At 33.9% G+C, this 13,642-nt stretch overlaps 1 protein-coding gene across 1 annotated transcript; it reads left to right on the plus strand.

Moving 5' to 3' along the window:
- Positions 1–392: 392 nt before the first annotated feature.
- Positions 393–10,929, plus strand: LOC18599302 (aspartic proteinase 36). Its single transcript, XM_007029214.3, has 10 exons — positions 393–847; positions 1,557–1,686; positions 1,842–2,089; positions 3,162–3,386; positions 5,038–5,200; positions 5,278–5,351; positions 6,332–6,422; positions 8,129–8,204; positions 8,937–9,008; positions 10,689–10,929. The coding sequence occupies exons 1-10, from the start codon at positions 609–611 to the stop codon at positions 10,838–10,840; spliced, it is 1,470 nt and encodes a 489-aa protein (XP_007029276.3). The 5' UTR covers positions 393–608; the 3' UTR covers positions 10,841–10,929.
- The last annotated feature ends 2,713 nt before the right edge of the window (positions 10,930–13,642 follow it).

Genomic DNA, 13,642 nt, shown 5'->3' on the forward strand with positions numbered 1-13,642 from the left:
CAAATACCAAAAGAAAAGAAAAGAAAACGTGAAGCAAAGAAGACTTGTAGAGATGGAGAGATGCCTAATCCAAGACAAAGAATAAAGGATAAACAACATGAAAAAAGGAATTTTTTTTGAGTTAAATTTAATCAATTTTGATCATAATTTGTTGTGATATTATATGAAATTAATTTTTTTTTAAAAAATAAGAATTGATAATTTTGAATTTAAAATTTTTTTAATATCTTAATTATGTATAATATTATAATAACATTTAATTAAAATTGATTTTATTCAGATAAAAAATGAAAAAAAAGAGAAAAAATATAAGAGAAAACAAGAAAAACGACCGACGTCTTTATAGTTTGCCAAATAATACCATGGACTTCTCGTGCTCTTACAAATAAGACGTGTCATTTGCCGTTGAAAACGCGCATTTCTCTCTTTCTTTTCATGCCTTTTTCTTTCTTCGTGGGTTTTGGCCTTTGCCTCCTCTCTCTCTTTCTGTCCCACATTCTTTGAAAATAAAAAACTGGAAAAAAAAAAGAAAACCCAACAAAAAAAAGATTGAAAGTTTGAGAGAGAGAGAGAGGGATTGAGAGAGAGAGAGGGGGTTGTTGTTAAGGATGATGGATCTAAGGAGATTGGCGTTGGTGGTTGTGACGATGGCGTTGACGGTGGTGGGTGAATTTGGTCGTTGTAGTTTTGGAAACGTGGTGACTTTTGATGTAAAACATAAATTTGCAGGTAAAGGAAAGAATTTAAGTGCAGTGAAAGCTCATGATATCCGTCGTCGCGGTAGACTTCTCTCTACCGTGGATGTCGATCTCCCTTTAGGTGGCAATGGTGACCCCTCTGAAACTGGGTTAGTTTTTCATTTTTTTAATGTGCTTTGTGCTTACATGTTTATATTTCCTTGTTGGGTTTTCGTTTTATGGATTATTTTTGGTTATATATAGAAGTAGTTGTGTGTGCGTCTGTGTTTTTTAATTATATGCTATGTTTGAAGGGATTCTTTTTGGAGTAAATGGATTTTCAGGTGAAGAAAATTGTTAGTTTTTCCTTTTCAAAAGATATTTCGTTTAGCTGAATTTTGATGTTTTATATATGGTTATGTTAAATGTTAACTGAGTTGACTTATTGTGTGAGATCCAATTACTGCAGAAAAGGATTAGCTTGTTTTTTTCTTTGGAGGGTAAACTGTTATTAAATTCATTGTCTTTTCACAATTATTTTCAATTTCTTTTTTCAGTTTCATCTTTATGCGTTAGAAAAATTCTGCTCTTTAAATTTCATGGTGGCATTGTTTCTATGCTAAATTGCTCTCAAATTCCGTCCCATACATATATTTATAAAATTGAAAGCTAAAATTTTGAAAAGCAGCTTACTTGAGCTAATGCTAGCTTAAGACTCAGCTGACTTGTTCTATTGGATATATAAGAGAGAGAGAGAGAGAGAGAGAGAGAGAGAGAGAGAGAGAGAGAGTTTTATTTTGTGTAGGTATTATTGAAAACATTTTTCTTTTGCAATATATTTCGATGCTAATTCATTGCTCATTTATTAAATTTTTTCAGGCTTTATTTTGCTAAAATTGGATTAGGAAATCCATCAAAGGACTATTATGTGCAAGTTGATACTGGAAGTGACATTCTATGGGTGAATTGTGGTGGATGTGACAAATGCCCCACAAAAAGTGATCTTGGTGTATGTTCCTTTTCCAACTTGATACTCTCTCTAGATTTGATCAGATATGTGAAAGTCACAAGTATTATGTTATAGTGTAAAATTTTGGTTGTATTATTTGTGTTATGATAAACTTTTGTTGGGAAAACATTTATTGTTTTAATTATTCTACGCAGATACAATTAACATTATATGATCCAAGGAGCTCGTCCACTTCAAGCCTGGTTTATTGTGATCAAGACTTTTGTACTTCGACCTATGATGGTCCACTCCCAGGTTGCAAGCCTTATCTTCAGTGTCAATATAACGTTGTTTATGGAGATGGAAGCTCAACTGCTGGATACTTTGTAAAGGACACCATACATCTCCAGCAGGTGACCGGAAACCTTCAGACTGGATCTACAAATGGGACTGTTATATTCGGGTTAGTTGGAGTTCTGATGTGATAGGGCAAATTGTAGTTTGCTGCCATTGCTGCTTTTGCCCCTTTTTCATGGGACTGGCCCTTATAATGATGGTTGGTCTATCAAAAAGCTAAATGTTTAGTAATTCACTTGAGCTTGGCCTTATCTTGGAGGCTGTCTTTCATTCATTACCTGACCTAGGGGCATCTGTTTGCAACCACTTTCTGTTCTGCATAAATCTATTGCATTCAAATAGATGGGTGGTTTCACTAGGGTGCTCACAGTCTAACATTATTCAAATATTCATAGATATGTTGAACAATCTTGTCATTGCATATAGCTTACAGGCCGTTTTTTAGTCATCCCTAAGTGTTTGGATGCAGTATGAGAAACCACTGCGCCTTGGTGTGGTAAAATATCAGTTCTGCCTCTCGGTTAAATCTTCCCGGACAAGGTGGAAATGGAGGTTTACAAATAATTTGCATAGCCCATGCAAATGGAATAATTTTGATGTTTCCCCAACTTCTTTACATAAAACTGCATTTGTGCTATCACATTTGATTACTGATTAATTATATCTTGTTTGCATCAGTTCCTATGATGTCTAAGTTCCTCATTGTTTGTCGTACCTGGATTGTAAGACATACAAAATGAGATCTTGTTTTGTTGAGCTGGGTTTTCCTCACCCCACCTCTTTTATCTGTTGGCTTATTGGTTACTGGCATTAATTTGACTGAGTCAATCTGGTTGATTATCTTAAAATTCTGCTCAACTTTTTCTTTATTGTTTGGTGCCCTCCTTTTCTTTCTCTGCTTGTTCTTCAACATGTTGTTGGACTTCTCCCCTCCAAACCAAACCCCCCACCACCACAAACCCCCCCCCCCCCCCAAAAAAAAAAAAAAAAAGAAAAGAAAAATATATAGTTGCACATGTTCTTTAGAGGTATTGATTTGAGAGATGTGCCCATTCTCTTGATGTATATTGGTTGGAGGTGTGGAACATACTCTGTCAATGGCAGCACCTGTTGCTGCACTGCTGCTGATATGTATTTTTGGTTATTTATGTAATTTAGAATTTCCATTGTCTGGTTAGGTGTGGTGCTAAACAATCTGGCGAGTTAGGATCATCAAGTGAAGCACTAGATGGGATACTTGGATTTGGACAAGCAAATTCATCTATGATTTCACAACTAGCTGCAGCTGGGAAAGTAAAAAGAATGTTTGCACACTGTTTGGATAATATAGATGGAGGTGGAATCTTTGCAATTGGTGAAGTGGTATCGCCAAAAGTGAATACAACTCCTATGGTTCCAAACCAGTAAGTGACATATCTTAAATTTCTTAGTTACTTCAATATCTATGGTTTTTATAACTTATGATTTACAATTTAATTTTCTCACATTGTGGGTGATATTGGTAATGAATTTCTTGTTGAGGCCTCCTAATTTTGATTTTTTCCTTCTGATTTCGCCACCCTTCTTTCTGATTTAATTATTTTAGGTGCATCTTTCTTTTCTTGTTGCTTGGATGTACAAGTCCAATATTGCCTGCTGTAGATCGTGCACAATATTGTTGGACAATGGTGTAGCATAAATTTTGGTTAATTTGCCTCCGAGTGTTATGGTTGTGTGACAAATTGCTCAAGTTTTTGTGTGTAGTAATTATACATTGACAGTTGTCCTGGATAGCAATGACCTTTGTGATTACACTCAAATCCATACATTTGTTAGATCTCTATTAAGCAGTGAATTGAAACACCTATTCTTAAATTCATCCACTTATACTCTCTCAAATAAACTGATACATAGTATCTTCAGTAACTTTCTATGTTGTCTGCATTCATACTCATTTACATGTACAGCCAGCTTGAGTACAAATTGATCTCAATTTCTTCTCTCCTAAATGAAGCATAAGGAATTCACGGAGAGCAATATAGATGAAATTCACAGCTAAAAGGCTGTCTTCTGGTTACCAAGGTCTGGAAATGGAAGAAAAAGCTATTCTGGGTTGCTAACACCAAAGTTGGAAACTTCTCAACAAAAGAATACTTTAAATAGCACAAAACCCTCATAAGTGAAAACCCTAATTGTTAAAATGAGTCTAATCTCAACCATCTAAAATAACATATGCTATGTTTGGGAATATGAATTCAGGAGAGTGGATTTGGATTTGGTTTATTGTTTAAATTGTGAAAGATGAAATGCACACACTATGAAAAAATTAATTAAGATTCCATATACCTTTGTATTTGAAAGGGTATAAGAAGATGGATTTTAAAATTCATAAATTCATATAGGTATTTCAAATTCACCACTAAATAGAGATCCAACAAATTCATTAATTTGAAAATAATCATGAAAATCCTGTTTACATGCGTTTTATTACCGAACTTACACTAAATTTTAAATTCAACTCCCTTCTTTCTTTCAAATTCAAGTTATTAGATGATAACACAAAAAGACATAAACAAAAACCTACTATAGTGACATGAACAGCATTGTATTACATAAATGCTATAGTAATATTCAATTTAATTTTTGTCCTGCATTGCTAAGCAAGGGAGAAAAATAGCTTGCATTAAAGTGACTATCAAGTTATGTCAAGGGAAACTAGGAAGGGGAAAATATAATTGAATACTATTTCTCCTTAGGAAATAGTTTTTCCTGGAGCACCTAGTTGTGGTTAATTAATTTATCTTATTTTTTAACCTGATAGTAGAGCATCAATTACTTTGATTGACATGCACAAAATTGTGTTAGGATCTTTCCATGATATGAATGATTTATGGTGCATCATCCTTAAGAAACATTATGAGATCATGAATGACAAATTTAACCTTTTGCTTTTAGGAGTTTGGTTATGGATTGCCTTGCAGTTTTAAGTTTTTGTTTAAGGTTTTATTTTCTTACATCAATCAGGAGAATTCTTGGTTCATGAATTCATAATTATACTTTTATCAACAATCTTAGGGCACATTACAATGTTGTAATGAAGGGAGTTGAGGTTGGCGGTTCTCTACTAGAACTTCCAAGTGATATTTTTGACAGCGGAGATCGAAAAGGAACAATAGTTGATAGTGGTACAACCTTAGCATATCTTCCCTCAACAATTTATGAACCACTAATGAATAAGGTAAGCGTCAATCCTCACCTTACTTTGATTTTGACATTGTCTATGATTACTCACATTGTACTTTTTCTGTTAATTAGATTTTCTCCAAGCAGCCCACATTGAAATTACATACTGTAGAGGACCAATTTACTTGTTTTACGTTTGCGGAAAAGTAAGAAACTTACTGCAATTGTACTCTCTGGTATATTTGTCTGGAATGCTTATATTTTGTCTGTCTGTGATGTGGATAATAGAACAGTGACGTTCCAAATGTTGGTTACTTCTTTTTTGCACATTTACTTTAATCTAATCGATAAGTGTGTTATGTTTTAATTTTCTTGCCGCCATATATAAATATTTTTCTTCAATAGTATTTGTGTTTTTTTGTGACTAGTTATGCTGATTTTATTTGTTTTAGTCTTTTGAATTGATAGATATCTCATTTTGGATTCAGTTTCAAACTGATAGCATGGTTCATTATTATTTTGGAATACTACCAATAAGGAAAGAGCATTTGACGAAGGATGCAACTTTAAGAAAAAATTATTAAAAAGTCAAATTCTCTGCATTTATAAGCCTTTAATTTTTTCTAGGAGCAAGAAGTGGAGAGATGAGAAGGCATAGTTTATTGCAAATTTTTTCTTAATTTTAAACAACCAAAATAACCAGAAAATGTTGTTTAGCTTGGAATCAGAGTTTTGGCTTATAATCTCTAACAAGTTAGAAATATCACAAAATTGTAATTAGTGATGGATTAGATCTTTCATCCCACTCTTGTCAAAAAGATCTATGGTGTGGTAGTGACCTGTGCTTGTCAAGTGTATTTCTTCATAATTGTTTCTTGTTTTCATCTCAACTGTTTCCTCCCTTACTTATGAGAAATCTTATGAGGAAAGGAGGGCCTTATTATATATGGCCTTCTACTTGTGCTAGAACAACTTTGAAAATCATTATCCATATTCTAATAAACAAATAGAAAAGAAAAACTCGTGATTCATATTCTTTTTGCCTTGGTTAATTTATTTCTTTACCTTAAGGTCAGGTTACTTGTGTTGGACTAATGAATGTCTTTTTCTTTCATTAATTCCTGTGGATTATTTATTTCTGAGACTTACTGTATTTTTTGCAACTTCCTTTCCTGTGTTCTTGCAGTGTTGATGATGCATTTCCAGTTGTAAAGTTCCATTTTGAAGATTCCCTCATTTTAACAGTTTATCCCCATGAGTATCTGTTCCAAATTCGTGTAAGTACAACGTATTTCTTTGAATTCATTTCATGATCCACAAACATGGTTCTCTAGTATTTGATGTGGATATCTGGAAGTATTATATTGTTAATAAAATTATGCTTTGTGAATGGAATGATTGTTTTTAATGAAGAATCCTAGCTAATAGTCCCTAAAGTTTCATTCTGTGGTCAAGCATCTTATTTGAACTTTGTTTCTCACCATAGTCATCATCTTACTATGAATTTAATTAAACTATGGGGGTGACTATTGTCCTAATAGAGGCAAATGAGATAACTTCCTGAATTTAGTTACGCTTTTGTTTTAGGCTTTTTTTTTTTTACACTTCCATCTTTAGTCTAGTGTTGCTTATTTTTAATCTTTGTATCAACCTTGAAGATTTTGTAAACCCCTTTTGATTCAGCACCTTTTTGTTATGGCCTAACAACCAAAAAAAAAAAAAAAACCGTTTATGCTCGTACTTCTGAAACTGAATTTTGATAAAGAAGTAATTTCAGTAGTTTTGTTTATGGAGATATGCACGTCTTTCTTTTGGTAGTTATCTACGTTATTCACATATCTATAACTTATTTGCTGCTCATTCCTTCAATGAAAATCTGAATTGTGGAGAAATATAGTCAATTTACTTCATCCAAGTTTCTCTTTTGAAAAGTACTGAATTAAATTAATTTGAGTAAGTCTCTTATTGATAATGCTCTCAACCTGGAAGTTATGAAACTGCCGTTATCATGCATCTTAATTTATCATTGCTACAAGTATTGGCACTTCTGGGAATGCAGCTTTTAACTTACAACACCTACATACTAGGTCTGCTCTTCATTGACAACACCATCAAAAGAACCCATTAAACTACAATCTTGCCTTGGAAAGAGAAAGAAGAGGGACTAGGGGTGTGGGTGGAGGGAGCGGCTAGAGGGAGGAAGACAATGATAGGGAAATAGACACCAGCAAAAGAACCCATTAAACTATAATCTTACCTAGGAAGGAGAGAGAAGAGGGACTAGGGGGGTGGGTGGAGGGAGCGGCTAGAGTGAGGGAGAAATCTGATAGGGAAATAGAAAACTTGATGGTTCAAGGATGTTGCTGGTGATGGTCGTTGGCAGAGAAAACTAGAAATTTAATTCTTTTTTCTCTGGTTTTGTCTACCAACAGTAATGGAAAGTAAAGTAAGAAATGAGAAATATAACTAACAAAGTGTCTGCTACTTTTCTCCTTTGGTGGAAAATTGAGAAATTTCATGTGCCATTTTGCCAAAAAAAAAAAAAAAATTTCCCTTGTGTATCCCTAACAAGTAGATATGGCAAGAATGCTTATAGCAAGCAGTGGGATAAGTAACTTTTATCCAAGTAGGCTTCCATTTTTTCTTAAGCTGATGCCATGTATTTATTGCCTTATGTTTCCTTGGTACTCATATAGTCAACTGTGAAGCTTGTTGCATGGAGTTTATTCTCTTCTAGTAAATGCTATATTTGATAAATAAGGTAGTTCCTTCTGATTTTGTTTTCTTGAATTTCAAACAAATTAACAAGGCCAGAAAGCATGTACTTTTTGTAAATATTATTATTATTATCATCATTGTTTTAAATATTTAGTTGAGTGGCCAATAGTCAAATTGGTTTAGATAATATATTTCAATATCATTATAGTGTCAATCTTCATTTTCCTATATGGGGTTTCCATTTATTTTTCATGGCTTTCTGCAGGAAGATGCTTGGTGTTTTGGTTGGCAGAACAGTGGAATGCAATCTAAAGATGGTAAAGATATGATTTTGTTGGGAGGTATATTCCAGAATTACAGTCTCTGTGCTTCTATGGATCTTATACTGATGCTCCTCTGTATTGATCTAATCTATGCATGTGTCATGTTTCTTGTAGGTTGAGATAAAAAATAAGATTGGATATTAAGGTAGAAAGCATGTTCAAAAAGATTTTAACCTTCATCTGTAACAGAACAACCCACCCTTCAATTGTCAATCGTCAATAATCCCTTTTTGGCTTTTTCCTCATTGGTCATCTAGTAATTATCTTCATAACCCTATCACCTTCAGAGACATAATAGCCTATAAACTTCTGCTAGAAGAATGACCAGAAAAAGAGTTTTACAGACCATAATTTTTTTTTGCTAAAAGTATGGTTTATAACAATCTTTTTCTACATCATGTTAAACACTTTCCATGATACAAACAGAACTTTGGTTTTGTGCATATTGGGCTCTTATAATCCCAGGACATTTCAACTTATCACTAGTAACTTTTCTGCTTAAACCAAAAGCCGATGAATTGGAATTTTAATATTGCGTATACTGCTTTTATGTGATTGGTGATTGGTGGCATTGATCTTCTAAAAAGTTCCTAAGAATTATATGAGAATTAACAATTGGACACATAATCGCAGTGATTTGTTTTAGCTATTCTGTTTTACTTTGAATTTGCTAAAAAGTGAAGAGGAAAACAATATAATGTGAAAGGTTGTGGTACTAGTTTTCATTTGTTTAATTTCTTTACAATGCAGATTTGGTGCTTTCAAATAAGTTGGTTGTATATGATATTGAAAATCAGACAATAGGATGGACTGAATACAACTGTGAGTACTTCCACCATATCAAGAACGTCATTTTTATGGTTGAATCCTTAATTAATTTTGTTTTCTTGCTCGTTGCTGCTGCATGTTTGCACTTGTACTGACTTCCTAAATGTGGTTGTTTAGGGAATTATAGTTCTTGCTGTAGAATCTTGGGATCTCATCAAGGGTCTTCTATATTCTAACCTCTACTTCTAAGTTTTATAGTTTAATAACTTTTAACTATAAATAGTTATTCTTTTTGTTCCAAATTTAGGAACCGCCTTTTAGTTTTGAGAATTGTCAAAACCTATATCCTATTTCCTTTTTCTAAATACTGAAAGTTCTTGCTTCTTTTAAATTCCATATTAACTTTTTGTAATTTTTAGCAAAAAAAGAATTTGGCATTAAAACTTATGAAACATCAATAGTATTAAAACTACAAAATTTTAGAAGAAAAAGTGCTGAAGTTAGGTTTTTGTTTTTATACTACATGCCAAGTCGAATGTGGACAAGTAGTTGGGAATGGTGGGACTCTTTGTTGTGCAATGACAATCTCCACTTTTTGTCACAATCCTCATCAGCACGTATCAGATTTCCTTACAGTTTTCTACATTTATTACTGACTATGGATTTCAGTCATTAATGTTAGCATGTAAGTTAATTTCGTGTTTAATTGATTCAGTTTTTCTTTGGGAAGGAGATGAAAGAAAACTCTATACCGTCCTTCCCCTATTAAGTAGGATTGCTCAGTATTATCGGCAAGTCAAGTATTTTGTCAGAAACTTTCAATATGGTCTGAAAATAAGTTATTGGTTAATAAATCTTGCAATTGCTTTGTTGATGTGAAAGAGGCAGAGATCTAATCATAGTGCAAGGTACTCAATGAGTTCACTTGAATCATAGTTCAAGGCGCTCAATGAGTTGTTCACTTGGATTTGCTACCTCGGATTGTTTACAAGTACAATTTGCCTATTTGGCCATTTTAAAAGCGTCAGTCATCATGGACTTATAATTCTTTTACTTCATTAGAATTCTATGGTATTTTCCTTATATTTCTCTGTAGTTTTATACTTGCTTTCTAATGCATGCTGATAAATGTGTATGCTCAGATACTTAGGTGTAGGCATTTAAAGAGAGGTGAGTAATGCTTCTCAGTTATGCTCCAAGCAAAATCTGATGGGTTATATTGATTCTTCACTACGTGAAGCTAGGGCCAAGTCATATTCTTAAAGAAGACAATGATCTCAACTTCTTTAAAATGTGACATAACCTATCACTTAAATGTATTCTTTCTTCAGGAGATTATGAGAAATGGGTTTGAGCAGGTCATTTCTATTAATTTGATTTGTGTTTTAGAAATCAAACAGCAAGCATCCTGGGGGATTCTTTTGGTACTGGTGATTACTAAGCGAGGGAAATTACAAAAAAAAAAAAAAGAATACATACATGAAAGAAAGATTCATGCTTTGTTAGTTTATAATGCTATTTATTGTATTTCATATCATTATATTCGATATATCCTAATACCTAGTTGATTTGATGCATAACATTATTCTGACATATACTGTTCCAAATTCACATCCCATTATTATTGTTTCTTTCCCCATGTTTTATATTTTTTTGTTTAAAATCTTTTTACAACAAAAATTTATTGTGGCAGGAAATTGGCTTCTCTAATATGTTTTTGTGGTTTACTCTTAGGCTCTTCAAGCATCAGGGTGAAGGATGAAAACTCTGGGACGGTGTATTCTGTTGGTGCCCATGACATTGCTTCAGCTTCCAGTTTGACAATCGAAGGAATTCTAACATTCTTGTCTATACTAATTGCTTTACTGCACAGTTCTATAGCTTAAGATTGTTGGAACCAGCGGTATAGCATTCTTTGATATTGTTGTACAATAATTCTTTCTTTTTCTTGAATGAAAATGTGTGGTTTTTGTTATTTATTAATTTCTATATATTTTTTGAAAGCTGCACTCATTTGCGGCAAATAAAGTTCTTAGTTTGATTGGTTTGTTGGATTCATGCTGCAAAGTTCTATGTACAATTCTGGAATATTAATTTGCAAAACTATCATTTCTATAGTTGCCAGAAGATCTGTTTATGTCAGAGGCTTTGAGGCATCTATAGGGTTTATTTTGTATTTTACTTAAAATTATATGATTTTTCATTTACAAAGTATGGGGCATGGACTTTATTCCTCATTAGAGAATGCTAAGCTTGTTGGAGAAAGACTAAACTTTTATGAGGTCATGTAACATACAAGGAAAAAATATACAAGTCACAAAGCTTTGAAGATATTATTATATTCTTTAATCTAAATATCATATATTCCATACAATTTGGCTTTGGCCAACTTATTATCAATTTTTGTGCAATCAGGACAAAACTTCAATTATATGGTGTCTCCCTTAGTATCAGTGAATGAGTGAAGATAAAATCCAATCGGGCTCCTTGGACTATTTCAATCTCTACATTCCCTGTGATTTATCCAAAGAAACATGCAAAATCTTGTGTTTGGAACACCAACTACACATCTTAAAAGAAAGAAAATCAATTGCCTTAAAGACAGAAATTCAAGCTGAAAAAAAGCACAATTTCTCTTATGGTAAGAAAACTAGTTACAACTTTTCCAGGTGAGGTGCCACACCAGTTACAGAGTGGAGCTAAAACATGCATACAAAGAAAACATTATATGAGTGCTAATGGAATAATTAAATTAGCACGATTTGGTTTGGCAAATGTGGGGAAACAAAAGGAAGCTAATATTGCAAAAATGAAATACCGAGCAAGGGTGAACTTAAACCCGCATTTAACTACATACACAAAACAGCAATATAAATAGGAAAAGCACATGAAATCAGCTCATAGCTGTAGCATACATACTGCAATACAGACAAACTCAAGAACAGAGTTATTCTCATAATGGCAAAAAACGCACAGTATTTGTTATTGGTTAACAACTGATCAAGTTGCATTAATTAATATCAAGAGTGCTTTCTTCCGATTTATTTTATACAAACTATTTTTTTTATAAGCCATAAAACTTTTCATTGAAAAGTGGGGGTTACCTCTTAATTTACATTCCTCGGTCCCAACGCCCATCCCCACTAAGCTTTCCATCAAAGGATGAGCTTGACTTGGTGAACCAGGGAGCTGCAGTTGCCCGTTGGACTTCTGGCGGGAGCTGATGAAGAAGAAGCGTTGCTTGCCTTTCATGAATGGAAGCTGAGAATGAGAAGACCAATAACCCCACGTGGCCAGCAATCAACTTAGGGAGATAATAGGAAACTACCTTAATCCAAGACCAATCCCCGAAGCTTCTGCACTCCTGCCGCGTAAAATTTTTTTTAAAAAAATCCAAGATTAATTTCTTTCTTTTTTTTTTTTTAAAAAAAAGTGGCGTTGTTCTTAAGCAGTCTTTTGTTTCCTATATAAATAAATAAAATCACTACTCTGCTGTAACTCTTACTTCCAGCATCAAGGAAACGAAAAACAGTATCACTCTTCTCATCAAACCTTCACAATGTATTCCCTAGGCGTGGTTTTTGATCCTTCTGATCGAGACATCGTTTCCCACTATCTCCCCATGTTGATTTCTGGTGAATCAATGAGCAGTTTAGGTGATTTGCAGTACGTGATTGGTTTTGCAGACATCTATTCCACCAAACCAAGTGTCTTTTTTGACGTGAACAACGGGAATGGTCTTCCCTTCTTGAAAAGCAACCAGCGATTCATCTTCACCCACCGTCAGAGGATTTCCAAGAAGAACGCAAATGGAAAACGACCTAGAAGGATTCTTGAAAGTCATCATTACGACGAAAAGCTAGGAGTTGGAGACAGTGGTGGATATTGGAGATCTTCAACCGCTGAGAAGCCTATACTTGATGAGCAGCGAAAGGAAATAGGGTTCGTCAGAACCCTTAACTTTTTCGAGTTCGAGGATGCAAAAAAAAGTCGAAAGGATGCCACCAAAACTAGGTGGTTAATGCATGAATATCGTCTTCCCGGGGACACGTTCCAAGAATGGGTTATCTGCAAGATCAAAGACACCTCTGGTTCTCCACATGATGAATATTCTGATTCTATTTGGGAGAAAGAGTTGTTCGGAAAATTATTGTTGCCGCATTCAGATGAGAATCATGATCATCAAGACGAATATCAGTCTCAGATTCAGTCATCTACTGTTTTCAATGATGGAAATCTACCAAGTTATGAAGTTGATCAGGTACTAGATGATGACCCTTTTAAAGAGGTGGATCAGCTATTGGAGATCAACGACGACAATCAGATTCAAACTCAGTCATCCACCGTTTTTAATAACGGAAACCTACGAAGTTATGAAGTTGATCAACTACTGTATGCACATGAGAAGGAAATATCAATAGATGATGACCCTTTTAAGGAAGCGGACCAGCTTTTGGAGATCAACCACGACAATCAGATTGCTGATTACCCTTTCAAGGAGATGGAGCAGTTACTGGGAATGAACGACAATGATCCGATTGCTGACATAGATGAGGCATTGGCCACGATGAATTCTTATTATTTACTGAACTTACTCGACTAGATTCAATCGAAATAATTTTATTTTTGCTCTTTTATCTAGAATTGATTTTTTTTTCTTTTCTTCTTTCAAGTTGTAAAGATTTTTT

The sequence above is a fragment of the Theobroma cacao genome, chromosome 5 (genome assembly GCF_053813885.1).
Source record: "Theobroma cacao isolate CCN51 chromosome 5, ASM5381388v1, whole genome shotgun sequence".
Classification (NCBI taxonomy): Eukaryota; Viridiplantae; Streptophyta; class Magnoliopsida; order Malvales; family Malvaceae; genus Theobroma; species Theobroma cacao.

What these genes read in the sequence shown, in the direction of transcription:
- LOC18599302 (XM_007029214.3), top strand. Translation starts at nt 609, where the DNA reads ATGATGGATCTAAGGAGATTGGCGTTGGTGGTTGTGACGATGGCGTTG. An exon ending in GGTGACCCCTCTGAAACTGG is followed by an intron (nt 848 to 1,556) that starts GTTAGTTTTTCA and finishes AAATTTTTTCAG; the next exon opens with GCTTTATTTTGCTAAAATTG. An exon ending in AGATATGATTTTGTTGGGAG is followed by an intron (nt 8,205 to 8,936) that starts GTATATTCCAGA and finishes TTTACAATGCAG; the next exon opens with ATTTGGTGCTTTCAAATAAG.